The 15,186-nt window shown below is 41.8% G+C and overlaps 1 protein-coding gene across 2 annotated transcripts; it reads right to left on the bottom strand.

Annotated features, from left to right (window-relative positions):
* Positions 1–1,742: 1,742 nt before the first annotated feature.
* LOC109853842 (protein yellow-like) lies at positions 1,743–8,604 on the bottom strand. 2 transcript variants are annotated; one of them, XM_020426367.1, is made up of 7 exons: positions 8,480–8,604; positions 4,171–4,469; positions 3,254–3,383; positions 3,014–3,176; positions 2,539–2,898; positions 2,132–2,320; positions 1,743–2,036 (listed from the first exon to the last, which is right to left on the bottom strand). In XM_020426367.1, exons 2-7 carry the CDS (start codon positions 4,445–4,447, stop codon positions 1,854–1,856), a joined length of 1,302 nt encoding a protein of 433 aa, XP_020281956.1. In that variant the 5' UTR covers positions 4,448–4,469; positions 8,480–8,604; the 3' UTR covers positions 1,743–1,853. The 2 variants fall into 2 exon arrangements, with proteins under 2 accessions (XP_020281956.1, XP_020281948.1); XM_020426359.1 differs by lacking the exon at positions 8,480–8,604 and adding an exon at positions 5,521–5,625.
* Between the last annotated feature and the right edge of the window lie 6,582 nt (positions 8,605–15,186).

Genomic DNA, 15,186 nt, shown 5'->3' with positions numbered 1-15,186 from the left:
TTACAAATGAACTCTCCGAGTTGTCTGATGCAAAGTATTTCTATTAAAATTTATATCTTTATTTTTGTTCAAGTTTCTGCATCAGATGTTACACAACAGAATTTTCCACGTGTGTTCAAAAAACCATATTTGAAAATATTTGCAAACTACGTAAATACGAATTAATTTTTTATAAGACACAAAACAACTGATTACACACGATTCACAGATGCTATCCATAGAAAAAAAAAATCATCTTTTGCAAAAGATTTGGAACATTCTAGGTTCGGCGCACTCGGGACACGCCACTGCGACGGCAGATTTTCGCACATAACGTGTAATCAGCACAGCAGTTTCGAACCAATTTTTTTTTTTTATGTTTACCTTCGGGCAGCGGCCACCTTTCTTTCGCACCTTCCCATTTTTTTCTCATCACTCAAAGGTGATTTTACGACTCGCGTCCACGAAGCGATGAGCAACGCCCTTCGAGAATCCGAGGCGAGTTGACCTGCTGTATATACGCATTTTAGATCACACAGTACAGTAGTAAATCATTGTTTTTATTGTATGAAATTGCACTTCTTCACGTGCCCATTCTACAAGAGTTATTTTGTCGCCAGAGTCATTAATATCGCGAACGCGATAAAAAACCTCTTATCGTCAGAGATTTTCGCGAGAGAGAAACTTAACGACACCGCGCGCGCGCACACAATTTTTCATGTAACATACTCGCCGATAATGAAAAGGATAAAAAGCAAACCCGGAGGGGAACTTTTCAAGCGGGAGAGTCTCGAACGCATATCTAATTCATTAAAGATCCGATCGATCTTGACTTTCGATCCATAATGCACGCTCTCGGCTCAGGCGCTAACGAGACAGCTCCGGGAGCCATTAAGATTCCACCTTATCACGATCGGGAGACGTTGCACCACGCGAAAAGACTCGTTTTCCAAATTGAAAACGCGCCCGATATCGCGACGTACAATCGGCGAGGCGTACGTATCTGCGCTCGCCCTCTAATCGCCAGTTAGTCGGGCCCGAGCGCTGCGATCTATCGATTTATCGATCCTCCGGAATTAGCATTCGAGGCGTGCGGATCTACCGAGCCGCAGCTACGTAAATTTAAGGGCTACGCTCGAGAAGAACTCGAGGAATTTTGATTTATCCACAAATCTCTCTCGTCTGTGATCTATGCGTGAATCATATCGATCCGAAAGAAAAAGATCGCGCGCGATGCATTTGCGCGATATTATTAGCAAACGACGAGAAATCAAAACAGAGATCAATATTACGCCTGTAATAAAGATCTTTGACAATCGACTTCGATTACTTTGTACGTTACTTTGTGCCGAAATATGACAGATTTACGCGTTACGTGTGCCCAATAAGGAAGTGTTCTTAATCCCCGCTCCCTCCACAAAAAACGGACGAAGCGCGTGGCCATATTTTACGGGCGGAGGCGTGAAACGGATAATTTTCGTAGGAAGCAATATCGGATCGTATATCAGGCCGCAGAAACGGTCGGTCGCCTTCAAATTATCGGAAACGAGGGCCACAACTAATGGGGCACGTTGAACCATTTGACTCCTGCGGGGTTGGGCCCGATGCTGATTCACGGCAATCCATTCGCCATTTTCGTGCCGCACGAGCCGCTTTACGTGTCCAGGCGCGTCTAATATCCAAGAAAGTCTGTGCCCTCAAGGAAGTGTAAAAATAGAAAGAGGAAAAGAGAGGGAGAAAAAAAAATATATTCCCAAACGCGGTTTCGTTCTTTTTCAGTTTATTGATAAACACGATCTCGAGTACAAAAGATTGCGTGCGTATTTGAGCGTATTGCCGCAAATCGAACGCGGAGAACAGCATGCAGCGCGGTGTCAGTCCCACCAGATTCGATTAGTGTTAAACAGTTTCCACGGCATGGTGTCGCAAACCGTGCCGGCGATCGCCGCCTGAACCGACATAGTGAGAATTCTGAAGTTCACATCTGTGTAATTCAGAGTGGACATCAAGAAAATCGGCATCCGGTCCGATATGATCCAGAGCAAGCCGTGTTTTATCTGTAGCGATGGAAGTAGAGCAACAAAGAGCGTGAGAAATTGAAGACAACGAGTGTTTTTGATGCAAACAGATGATAAATGTCACGCCGTAATACCTTGACATCAGCTGGAAATATCATAGCCTCGTCGTGTTTGGCGACAACCGCCTGATTAATCGGCGCGTAAGGTAACATAGAGTTCCAGCAACCGACCGCATTCTGATCGATCAAGTTGAAGAACTGAAGCCCGTTCTCGTCCATCACCGACGCCGTGCAATGAGAAAGCGGTCCCCTCGATGGCAACACCTACGGTAATGTAAAAAAAAAAAAAAATATGCTCACAAGACGTTATCGCATTTTAAGAGAACGTCTTATGTTTGATTTCAAAAATTAATAATATTTGTACAAATTAGTTGAAACGTTCAAACAGTATACTTAACAACTTAATAATAAATAGCTCGTTACTCAAATCCACAAACGAGACAGTGGCTCGTATAGGTCAAAAAAGCACGTAAAAAAATTACTTGAAATTCATGATAACTGTTCTGCGACAACTGCTGGTCTCTTAAGATCCTCGTGGAGACCGCAAATTCCCGGTTACTGCTGAGAGGATGAAAGAAGAGCGTTCGATAGCCATCTTCCGCGAGCGGTGACAGACTCATTCCAAAAATGCCCTCCTCTCCCCACTGGAAATTCAAGCCCCCGATATTGTAATCGCCCGCCAGAGGATCCGGCATGAAGTAGCTGTGCGTTATTCGCCAAGACGTGTTCTGTTGCCAGGAATACACGATCAGACCGTAGCCCAATTCGTCAGACATGTAAGCGAAGGCGTCGTCACAACCACCTTTTCCCAGATCGACCGCGATGTTGGCGATGAAGGTGTTCTGCGTGAATAAAAATAAGAACAATTAAAATACACGGTGTTGAAAAGTGTTTTTTCTTTAGAGAGAAGAATGTTGCAAGACACGCGAGATAGAAACGCAAAAGCAGCCCTTCTACCTGATTGATGTCCTCTGGTCTCAGCCTGTACTGCCTCAGCAATTTGTCTGTATTTAAGTCGAACACATTCAAGGTGTAAGGACAGGCTTGTATGGTTGTGTCTTCGATTCCTATTGTCCCGGTGTCCAGTACCCACAGCCTGTCGCACGTGTCCGCGTGAATTCTACAAAGAAACATCGCGTTCTTCGTAGATCGAACTGTCTTTCAATCAACTCATTCGCGCAATTGATAAAAATCCACCTGTAAACGGTAGTCAATCCACTGCCACAAGCACCAGCCTGGTTTTGGGCCCAACTTGGATAGGGTATCAGCTTCGGCGATTCACCTTGATTAACGTCCAACGATACGTAATTCAACGTGGACGGTATTCCTGCGACACGAAACGTCAATCTCTCTTAAAGTGTTTTTTTTTTTATTTCCGTCGCGTTACTCGTGTCTCTATTGCGCAATTATTACTTTCGAACAAGGTAATAAACGTCAAAGAGAAACGCACAGGCAAACCTTGGCGATAAAAAATGTAATCACGTTATAACACATAGAAAATAATAAAACAAAGAAAGGAATGCAAGAGAAACGTGAAAAACAAAAATGCGCAAAAGAAATTGCGAAGAGTTTGCGAAGGAAGTAAAAGAGGGAGGAAAAGAGTAGAAAGAGAATATTAAAGATCTTACAGCATGCCGCCGTCATTGTCCGGTCTTTGTGCGACAGAAAAAACGGTGGCGCGCGCCAACATATAATAAACATAGACCGTGCAAAAAGATCGAGTGAATAAAGGGCAGCGAGGGCTTGAATAAACTCGTTCCCTCCATCAGGAGGGCAGAGGGACGAGAGGGAGTGGTGGAACCTCGAGGGAGGGTTCGCGGAGGTGGAGGTCGACAAAGGCAGAAACGCTCCTATTGAGAGCGCACTCGCGGTTTTCGGCGCTTTTTGTCGCGGGCCGGAAGTCGCTCAGACGGGAATCGAGGCGTGTACCTCCTATGGCGATCTTCCGTGTATTATGTCGGCGTCTGTTTCCGGTTCCTGACTTTGAAGCGTCGCTGCAGTTTTTTTTTTTTTTTTTAGCAACGAAGGTTCATTTGTCTGTCGCGTCGCAAGATGTTAAATCGAAAACAATAGCGAAGTCGCGTAATTAATGACTAATAATTCGGGACAATCACCGTCGCGCCATCGCGGTATCGTGACGAACAGTTTGTTCCTCCAGATCTCGATGCCAACCGGCAGAGCATTCTCCGGCACAAATTCGCCCCTTGTCATTGCCAGCTGTCTGCTGCGTTCGTCCGGATAAGCAAAGTCCATCGTTTTCCACGTAAACTTTTCCAAAAGCGGAGCGCGACCGTACTGCATGCCCCATAATTGAATCCCGTCGATGTTCTCGATCCGGAACACCAGGAAGATGAGAACAAGAACACAATTCCAAACGAAGTAGTATTGCATTGTTGTTATTATTGTTGAATGTCTGCGTGCACAAAAATAATTTCATTGTTTAGAAACTTTTGATTAAAAATAATTAAGATATTTAATTAAAGATGTGTATCGTGTAATTAATTATGTAAATATGTGTGCAAGCGCGCTATTACACATCTTGATTTCTCTAGTAACTTATTTTTTCAAGAAAATATACCCTCCCTTCTATAATAGACACTACTTTACATACATTTATATAATGACAACAATATAACATTCTTTCTCTTAATATTTGTGCGTGAACACGTTCTTGAAATTAATTACAGCAGTTAAAAAAACTTGAAGCATATCACAACTATGTCGCAACAATGTATTTTTTATGCACAAAAATATAAGATATAGATAAAATTGCATTTCACACATATATATGTATATATTACATAATATGTAAATTTAGTTTTTTTCTTATTAAACCGGTTAGTCTATTAGACCGGTTAGTCTATTAGATCGGTTCAGTTTAGTTCAATAAATCACTACAAAAAATATTTATCTGTTTTGGCGTTTATGAAGCACGTCTCAACGTAATATGTAAGTAACTTTCTACTGTAATACTTTCCAATCACATACCAATCACGCTAATATCTACAAACATTTAAATTTACAAAGTATAAGTCCAATATATAAATTTACATTTACACACATATGTTTAATTATATATATGTGTTGAATAAATATATTAAATTTATAATTGTTAATGTAAATTTTTTTATGTGATGTGAAGCAAGTCTCAGTCGCACTTTGGTACTGCAAGAATTGTTTAAGTAAAATCTTTTTCTCTCTTTATATATAATGAAACTAATATTAAAACTCAAACAAGCATAATATTTAAATCACTCAATTATCATGGAATATCAGTAGTGTAGTTGCAACAAATATATAATCTTGTTAAACTTTATTTTCTATCTCCCGATATTTGACTTATTTGATAAAATCGAGATTAGAGTCCGGATCTTTTTAAATCAACCACTCGATCTGTCACACTTTGTTCACAGCAATTATTAATATCAATCAACGAATTGTTGATGAAAAACACGACACAATACCGATCTTTGCACTTCAGGCTTTTGGAAAGTCAGCTGACGCTCCCTCGCTCCTAAACTGCGTGGTCCCGTAAAACGCTCGCTGTATATATGCACTCAGTCCTAGGCGAAACCTAATCTCATTTCGCGTGGAACTCGTGCCCCCGTGAAGGTAAATGCATCATGGCATTATGTTGCATGTACTTGCACGTTCGCGCTTACTCAAACCATCAACCAGCACGGACATTCATAAACACCTGCACTTATGCGTTACGACGCATCGATTTAATTGAATGATAGAAGGGATTTTACACATGCCTTAACAAGACTTGAGTAAAAGTGTACAGTAAATAAAATAAGTACAAGAATTAAAAACCCGCTAACGAGCTCCACCTTCTATAATTTCTCCTTATTTCAGCTAACTAACGTTTCTTGCGTGATTTAGTTGTGCAACAATCATCGCAGCAATATGCAATCCGAACGCCTTGAGGTACCAGTTAGTTTTTTTGTTACAATTGTGTAAATACGCACACATTGTTCTTGCGATTCAACCAAGATTTCTATAAATCTTCTAATAATGACTACCGCGTGCGCGTGCGCGCGAGATCGTTATTTGACCATTAGTCGCGAACAGTACGGGATTAAATTGAATCTGATAGCGATTTAATTAAATTCATAAATCTCGGATGAGCTCATCTCTCTCGGAGAGGAACTCTGCGAACGCGCGACGAACGTGAAAACGCAGGCGGGCAGAAAAGTCATTCGTTAGCCGTAACGAGGTGACGACAAAAAGCCGCCGTCTGTCTCACGGATGATCGGCTCCCGAGAATAAATTCCCGAGAGCACTCCGTTATCTTCCCGCGAGAACTGACGGCTGAAATTGCGTTCAGCCCTTTGGACCTCTTCTCCCCCTTTCTCTCTCTCTCTCTCTCTTTCTCTATCTCTTTCTTTCTCTTTCTTCATTCTTCGCACCCACTTTGAGCCGCGTTTCATTAATCAGCGTTGCCCTTCCGGAAGAGTGCAATCAGAATTTGCGAAAATGAGTAATTGCCGACGGGTGAAAAATATTGTTTCGGTTTAATTATCGATGCGCGACATTAGCGGTAAATCGGACGCAGCGCAGCGCGTGATCGGATTAATAATGCGTTTTACGAGCGAAATGTCCCCGCGAGGTCTAATTTAGCGTGAGAATATCGTGTAGAGATTTTTTTGTTTAATCCGGGTCTTTTCCAATTTTGCTCCGCACGGTCAGGAAATATTTGTCTGTCTTTTTTCTGCGTAATAACGAGTTTATTACGGAGACTATTATGAGCCGCCGCGATTCGAGGAAATGAAATATCGACGTACTTCCTACTTTCGTAGTAATAAATGCAAATTTCCGGAAATTTATCGTTGCTAGAGATACAAACAATCCGCGAATTAACAAGAATCATATCGAGCATTTCAATTCATTTTCTACGTGCTTCGTGTTTGAAAATAGTTAATAAACACCTTTGAATTTAGATGTAAATGTTTTGACGTAATAACATAATATTTATGTAAAAAATTGCTTGAGAGAGCTGTGACATTCTTTAATCACGCTGAGTTTTAATTATCTGTTGCCTTATAATTATCTTTCGTCATATCGCTAAAGCGATTTCGCGAAGAAAAAGAACCTGTCGAACCGGCAAAATGTACATGGCACACATGTCACCATATTTATCTCGATTCTAGACTACGTGCGATACTTATTTTTTTTTTTTTCTTCTCACGAGCACACCGAAGCTAAATCGGTGAAATTTGCGAGATCTAATCGATCGGGGCAGTCATGCAACGGCGTATAAATGAAAGTACTCCCGAAGTGGGTCGGCGCGCATTCTTATCAATCAACTCCGGAGTCGTTCGTACGACTGATCTAAAGCGCATAACTTTCGTCAGCCACAAAGTTAATGCGAACCGACTTCGTCAAGTCATTTCCCCGCGATCGCAACACATCAAGGTTATACACCTAAATTGCTTCCCGGATCGCCCGTCGTCGGCTTTCTAAGTTGACATGGTAATTTAAAAGCGGCCACTCGTTCGAATTATAACGAAGATCCCCGATGCTGCTCTCGTCATTTTCTCATCGGAGATGCGATGTTTCTTGTGCGAGTTATTAAAATCTCAGAAGAAGAATTTCAAGATTCTTGTTTTGTGCGCGAGAACCAGTTGCGCAAAACTTGAGTAGTTTCGACAATTAGCGGAAAACTCTCGAGACAAACGAAGAAAAAGAGAAAAATCCCGAGAGGGATATTTCACACACACACACACACACACACAAACGTTTTTCCTCAAAAAACATAATTTTCAGAACAAGAGCTGATTACCATGAAAAGCTCTTTGAAAAAGGACGCAAATGATGAATTAAAGTTGGAAAGTGGAGCAAGCCGCGCGGTAATCAGACGGCAATATTGAGAGAAAACGCTGCGAATCTACGATACGTGTGTATCCGCCGCTTTTTGTGTGTGTGTGTGTGTGTGTGTATGTGTATACGTATACACGGACTATTACATATACATCTGTTAACTCAAGCGCACGGCTAATTGCACGGTTTGCATTTTGCGGCAGTAATTATCAGTGAATGCGGAGGGCGCGCGGTAACAACACACTCTGTATTGTGCGCGTGGTAATTATGAGATACGCAATATCAATGTGTGGTATATTTTTCACGATTAAACGCAGAAATACGACTGTCGAAAAGTGGCGCTACAAATAAGATTTTATGGGTTTGATTGTTTCGAGTGCATCCGCAATTAATTTATTACATATAATAATAATAATCTCACGCCTTGACCCGCGTGTCTCTCTGAGTCACGTCACATTACGACACACATCGAATGATTGTTGATGAAATATACACGTGTTAATTTACTATGTGCGCTCAACGGGAACGCGTTGTTACCGCGCGTGAGATCGGGGATGCCGCGAAGGTAGGACGCCGGGAATAAATAATATTATTTTATACTTTTTCCTTTAAAGAAATACACTTTTTTTATTTCACTGATGTACCACACTTTTATTACAACCGGCGTTGTTCTTATTAACTATACACAGGCAATGCTCTGTCGCGCAGAGCCTCCGCGACACTACTTGAAACGATTTTCTCGTGCGTTCTCTGACACCGGCTTTTATTCCACAGCCAATCACTCGTAATTGGCTAAAGAGAAATCGGACGATATCAAGTTCCCGGAAAGTGAAATGCGGACTATTGCATCTTTTTGGCCACACTCGCGACCTTTGGTCAGCGCATTCTCGGACGCGCTATCGCATATTGCCTTAGCGATCGCTGACTAGGCATCCGCACCGAATTCCAGTCCCGCACGAATTTTTCCTTACACGAAACCAACTAAAGAAGTGAATAAACTCCAACTTAAAACTATTACACCATAACAGAATAATTAATGCAATGTGGTTAACATAACACACAACAAGATAACCGATTTTAACTTACAACAGCGTGTAAAAACGGGAATTATAATTAATCAAACATCTAAATATTTGCGCAAATGTGATGATATCCGGAATTTGAAAGCGATTTCGCTGAATATTAGTTTACATTTTCGGGCAAATAATTCATATAATACACGATCGCGTATATACGTACACGGGTGCGCGAAATACGACGACGAACGTTGCTCCGAGATGCGCTTTAATATGCAACACGCTCGTTAATTCCATTTGAGCCACGCGCTCGAAAATAAATCTCCGAGCCCCGTGGGCTCTCGGAAACTTTGTGTACGAGTCATCGACGTATTTGGCGAGCGGTATCTCTGAAGGTTCACCCGGACAAATTGCGATCATTAGTCTCCCGACATTTGAATGTAATGAAATAATTGGTGTATGGTCCTCGCTATGAGTTTTGCACGGGTCGCAGCTGCAAATTGAAGGAGATTCAGCGAAAATAACGGTGCGTGTCAAAAATAAAACTGTAATAACACGCGAAGCAAGGAAAGTTTCTTTATTTGCAGATCCAATTATGCAACGAAGAAATCCGCCGATTCGGAATGATTGACTTTGTTGCGATTTTGCGAATAAAAAAACAAAAATGTAATTGTATATATTTATTTGTGCAAGTATATCGTACAAGTGTGTAAATACATGCGATTAAAAATGATAAACACGAGAACAATATTATCGTAATTCAGACAATGCGCAAATTAAATAAAAACAAAAAATAAGTATCAGTTTTATGTTTAAATTAAATTTTCTTTAGATAATTATAAATGAGAGAGATGCGCTAGACGAAAGATACGAATTGGCGAACAACGCCTGCGCTTTCAGCAACCATCTCGACTTCAGAGAGAACGGGTTGCTAACAACTCTGGATCAAGTTGATTTAATGGCTGAGTAGATTGGTTTCTCCTTTTACAGAAATCGTGTTACAATGCGCGGAACGAACTTCCGGAAGCGAATTGTGTAACGTGGGAATAAATTTTCGAGACGCGCGTGTACAAAATATAATTACAAATATAATTATAAAGAACATAATTACGCTAATGTTGAGCGCGTATCAGCGCTGAAATAATGTAACCATCTAAACCACCTCCCCCTTGACGCTGTTTGGCGTCTGTTATTTATATTGTACATTGTATTTACAACTGTTTTGGCTCCCACAAGCATAACATTAGCCCGGCGCTGCCCAGAGGGAGAGACAAGAGGCAGAGAGCTTGGCAGAACGTGGCAGGTGTACACAAGTTTCGTTTCGTGTCCCGGTGAACAGCCTCGGTTTTGTCCAAAAGCCAACGCCGAGCTTCAAACTTTGTTTGTGATTTAATCCTGGATTATCAAAACGTCCATCACGCTCTTTTTCCTCCAAAATATTTTTTGTTTTTAATAAGAACAAAAATAAACATTGACGAACTATAAGCCTGAGGAATTCATCGCATCTGAACGTTTATTGATTGGCACGTGATTTTCTACTACAAAAAAGTAAATAAAAAATAAGTAAAGACATATGAGTGAAATGCAAATGTTCTCTTCTGCAAAGCGTGAGTTCAGACATTGCTAGATTTGTCAAATTCACAGAACGAACTGTCCGTTTTTTCTTTATTTTTGTTTTTTTCAACAAATCAGGACCGGAGGAAGAATCCGGCACGAGAAGTCCGTACTGGTCGCCAAGCGTACAGGTGCACGGGCTAACGAGCAACAGCCTGTTCTTCCAGGTAGGAAGGATAAGAAAGAAGAAAAGAAGAGAAGTCGTGTGGAAGTGCGCAGAAGAAGATGAACGCGGAAAAACAGAGAGATCAAAGACGCGAGGAATCAGAAAAGCGAGGGTGAGAATAAAACAAAGGTACAGTATCGAAATATGCGCAAGTTGATTAGAAAAAGTAATTACGCGTGTGTGAAAGAATCCGAGTACCGAATATATCGTCGATACACCAACAAAACATAGAAAAGTGCAGAGAAAGCCGCGAGAAAAGCTGTGCCGAAAAGTCGGAACGTTATTCAGAGAAGAAGAACGTCATCTATACAACGTGTTGAGCGGAACGTAGTCTCCCGCGGAGAAGTTTTCAATATCCTCGTAAAAATAGTCCGAAGGTGCAATGTAACATAATTGAAACTTCGTTTTGAAAGTTCGGAAGTTGACAGCTAAACATTGTCGAGAAACGCTCGTTAGCGTTCAGTTTAAAGAGCTGTTAGTTATTATCCGCCTAAGTAGCAACGACGTCTCTGTTGTTGAGGTCGTTAGGCGCTCACGTCGCTTCGGTGCATCATTCAAGTCTAGTTCAGGGAGAAGAGACGTGCGTCAACGACGCGATAGCGGCCGTTTTCGACGAGATGATGGTATGGACGTACATATGCGAGATGGATGAAAACGACCGACCGCGGATTTGACTCCGATGAAATACGGTTTGTCCAATTAAGTCGCGATAAGATCTCGCCGCGGTCCTGGGTGGCGAGTTTTGAAACGACTTCATTAGACTACCCATAAAATTCATCGGTACGCTGTGAAACGGTACAGAGGAGTCCCGGGACAGGTTGAGGAGACAGGTGCCGCCGCGTGTCGTACATCGCCTCGGGATGGCGCACCAGGTATATATGTATGTGTATATATATATATCCAGGAGGAACGTCTCTCGATTTCCACAAGAAAAAGAAATTATTAGAGCTTATTAGCGGCGACATCCCGACCCCCGAATCTTGATGAGATCCAAATGGAATTCTCTAGGCGCGCGCCGATGGCAACGCGGACGGCCGACGCTGACTGACTCTTATTCGGTCGATAGTGTTTATCTTTTCGATGTGAGAGAAATACATGACGTGAACGAAAATTTTGTTTTTTCTTTTGACGGCACCGAACATGTATTTCGATGAAATATGACATTGATCCTCGAGTCACTTCTACCGAATAATCAAAACGTCACTTCGCGCACGTTATAGCCTACTAAATCAAATTTTTGTTTATTTAAGACAAAATTGTTTGAAATATATTTTCTTTATTTATTAATATTTAAATATATTAAGTTATGATCTAACAAATCTCATCAGGTCTCAAGTGACTCGGTCATTTCATCAAAGAGAGTTGGAAGAAATAAATTTTCGAGATGTGTGTGTGTGTGTGTGTGTTTCTCTTTCAGAGGTTCGTACATCTCGTAAATATTGTTTCTAATTTAAATGTTTTTTACGTCGTTTTGTACGAAGCGGGAGAAAAGGAAGATGAAAGTTACTTTCTAACTTGCGGTCACCGCTGTGCGCGATAATATATACTTGCGTGCGGTCACACACGGAATTTTCGTCGTCTCTTTCTCCACATACGTTAGGAAACCGACGAGAGACGATCCACGTGAGGATGCGGATGGATAGAGACGTTTCAGCAACGAGTAATGATACAGGCGGCTGGACACGCGCTCGCTCGCTTGCTCGCTCGCGCGCGCGAAGCTTCCGCAGTGCCGTTTATATCCCAACCGGTCTCTCGGCGGCACCGACGAGTTCTCTCGTCGGCTTCTGTTGCTTTATTTCGCTGAAATGAGATCAAACGGCCGTCCATCGGCAAAATTCGTTGCCGCCTTGGCGAAACTCGACGAGCGCGCGCGCGCGGTTTTAAGTCTCTTTCCAAAAAGAACGTTTGTTTTATGCATCCGGAAGCGACGACATTCGCGGCGTGTCGTAAAAAGAAGTGTATCAATGAGTAATAAAAGTAGCTGTGCGACGACGGTAATATCGAGGCGAACGAGAAGGAATTGGCCCGCGCGTACATCGGAAAGTATCGCGAACGTATAAAAAACGATCTTGCCTGCGAGTTTTAATGATCGCGCGTATTTATTAATACACTCGTGTGTAATTATCTCCAAAAAAAATAACAAGTTTTATCCTTTGACTTTTAATTCCGAATGTTTTCCCCTCGTTACCTCGAATTTCACGGCCGTTGTAATTTTCGCGATCAATTAGTTCTTGATTTACCTTGCAGTTTTCGATTTAATAAAATCAAGCAAAATTGAGAAAAAAAGCTCGGCGGTCACAATCTCGCGTGATTGCAACAATTATTATTCTTTTTTACGGAAATTGAAGAAAACGTCGCAATGAAATATTGTCGAGTATTTAATTATTACTTAATTATTTAAATATTTTGTTGCATCGTACTTACGCATTGTATCTGTAAAAGGGAAATAAGAGATCACGGGAAGGTCGAAGCGCACGGTGTGCTAGGAAGAGTAAAAGAATCCACCGGGCTATTAGGCGACCGAACAGCAAGTGGAGGATACCATGAACCCGACATTTACTTTCATTATTTTCACTCGTGGCTCGTTGAAAATCTCACGTGAAACTCTAATGAATACTAATTTCAAACCGGATTGGTCCAAGCTAAATTTTAGGCCTTTTACCAGACCGAGGCGATAAAAGTTCGGGTTCGAGAGCGCGCGTGTTGTTGTTGCGTGAATTCCCCTGGATCTCTTTTTCTCTCTCTCTCTCTCTCTCTCTCTCTTTCTCCGTGCGAAGAAAGCCGCGCGGAAAGAGAATAAAACGCGCCGCATCTCTCTCGCTTACGCCCTTCGAATTCCATAAAGACTTCTCTCGCCTAAAGTTCTTGTGTGTCGAAATCTTCTCTTCTCACGTGCGTAATGTGTTTTGCGCTCCCGTTGCAACTTGCTCGAATTTTTTTGAACGTCATAAATATTCGCGACGATTAAATCCGATGAAAGATTATACGGCGATGTGTAAAAAGTACATATATACACGCAATCTTATAAAAAGCAATTCAAAAAGTCCATCTCAAAGAGTTAACGAGATGTAAATATCATGCAACGTTTGAGCACGGCACGTTAAAATTTTTGACTCGCTGTCACACTTTAATATCTCGAAAGTAGAAAGAGTGACGCGCGCGTATGTACACGCGCGAGGCAATGTCTTTCCGTTGCATTTCAGAAGTCATCAAAAAGTGGACCGAACTCCACTCTGGTCGCGTGGCATAAGGTCTGGATTGGATATCGCACCACCACGACACGTGAGTTCCCAACTACTTGCAAATCACATTTCCAAACACGACACCCGTGAGTGAGTATAAGTGCGGCGCTCTACTTTGCGGAGAGACATCAACGCGCCGCCAGAAAAGGGTATGGGTAATTACGAAAATTGCAAAGAACATAATGAAGGAAGGGAATTGCCTTCTCCCTCGGTTAATCTATTACTTCTTAAATATGCGAGTTGTGCGAAAGTTGTAATTGTGAGAAACGCGCATGCAAATGACATGTAACGACGAATTACATAATTTTGCCAATGAATATTAACTACAAGAAACACAGAGTAATAGTTTTACGGACACACAATAATACTTTTTCAAAAAAAAAAATAATAATAATGTGTGTAAATATTATACGGCAATGATTGCTTTTTATGTAATTAAATTTTAAACAAAGACATGCAAATATTTAAAGGAATTCAATTAATTTATTTTAGAAAGTTTGGTTTTAGAAATGTTTATTTCATATCTTATTGTCTAATCGACTTAAAAAATTAAATATGAAAAAAAACGCAAAATTCGCTCAATTATCATTATTCGAACGCGAGGGTAATCTCTCTAGTGGAACAATTTCTTGGCATTTCAGCGTGAGAATTACCGCCGCGTGCGGCGGTTTAACAGCACGGCCTAATTAATTTCGCACAAAACGGGAAGAGATTTCGCCGAGTAACGAATCGCGCCGCGGCAGGTCTCTCTTGGAAAAAGAGAGGCGAGGAATATGTATATATACGTATATGCAAGTCCTGCTGTAAAACCTGCCCAGGCCTCCGCGGGCAGTGCAGCGCTAATTATGCAAAATAAATAAAGGCACGTGCATCGCACATTCTTACGCCCTCTCTCTCCCCTTGTCTCGATCGTTGCTCGCACGCGATTTCAACGACCCGGCAATTACCGATCCCCCCGCGTAGAAAGCATGAGAATTCTCGGGCTCTCTTTTTCTTTCCCTCTTTCCCTTCTTCTTCCCTCCCGGCAGCCTCAATTTGGTTCACTCTTTTGCGGCACGACGCGTACCGACGTTGCACGCTCGATTTTTCGTACTTATCCTTTTCGACTCTCCGTTTCATCCCTTTCCGTTACGCAAATGTTCTCAGAGAGAGATCCGAGATCTAAACCGCTTCCAACACTTGGTCGAATTATGTTCAAAGTCCCGCACGCGCGCGCCAGATTCTAAGAATTAAAAGTGTAACGTGCTGTATGTAATTGAAAAGCCGAGA

Source organism: Pseudomyrmex gracilis, unplaced genomic scaffold (assembly GCF_002006095.1).
Source record: "Pseudomyrmex gracilis isolate BER0280 unplaced genomic scaffold, ASM200609v1 scaffold_2, whole genome shotgun sequence".
NCBI lineage: Eukaryota > Metazoa > Arthropoda > Insecta > Hymenoptera > Formicidae > Pseudomyrmex > Pseudomyrmex gracilis.
The sequence above is the reverse complement of the archived record's forward strand: the minus strand, read 5'-3'. Positions and strand labels throughout refer to the sequence as shown.

Bases quoted from the DNA above. Each gene is read 5' to 3' on its own strand.
- LOC109853842 (XM_020426367.1), bottom strand. From the start codon at position 4,447: ATGCAATACTACTTCGTTTGGAATTGTGTTCTTGTTCTCATCTTCCTG. The intron at 3,384-4,170 runs GTGATTGTCCCG...TTCGTGTCGCAG, and splicing joins GATACCGCGATGGCGCGACG to GAATACCGTCCACGTTGAAT. The intron at 3,177-3,253 runs GTGGATTTTTAT...GTTTCTTTGTAG, and splicing joins GGATTGACTACCGTTTACAG to AATTCACGCGGACACGTGCG.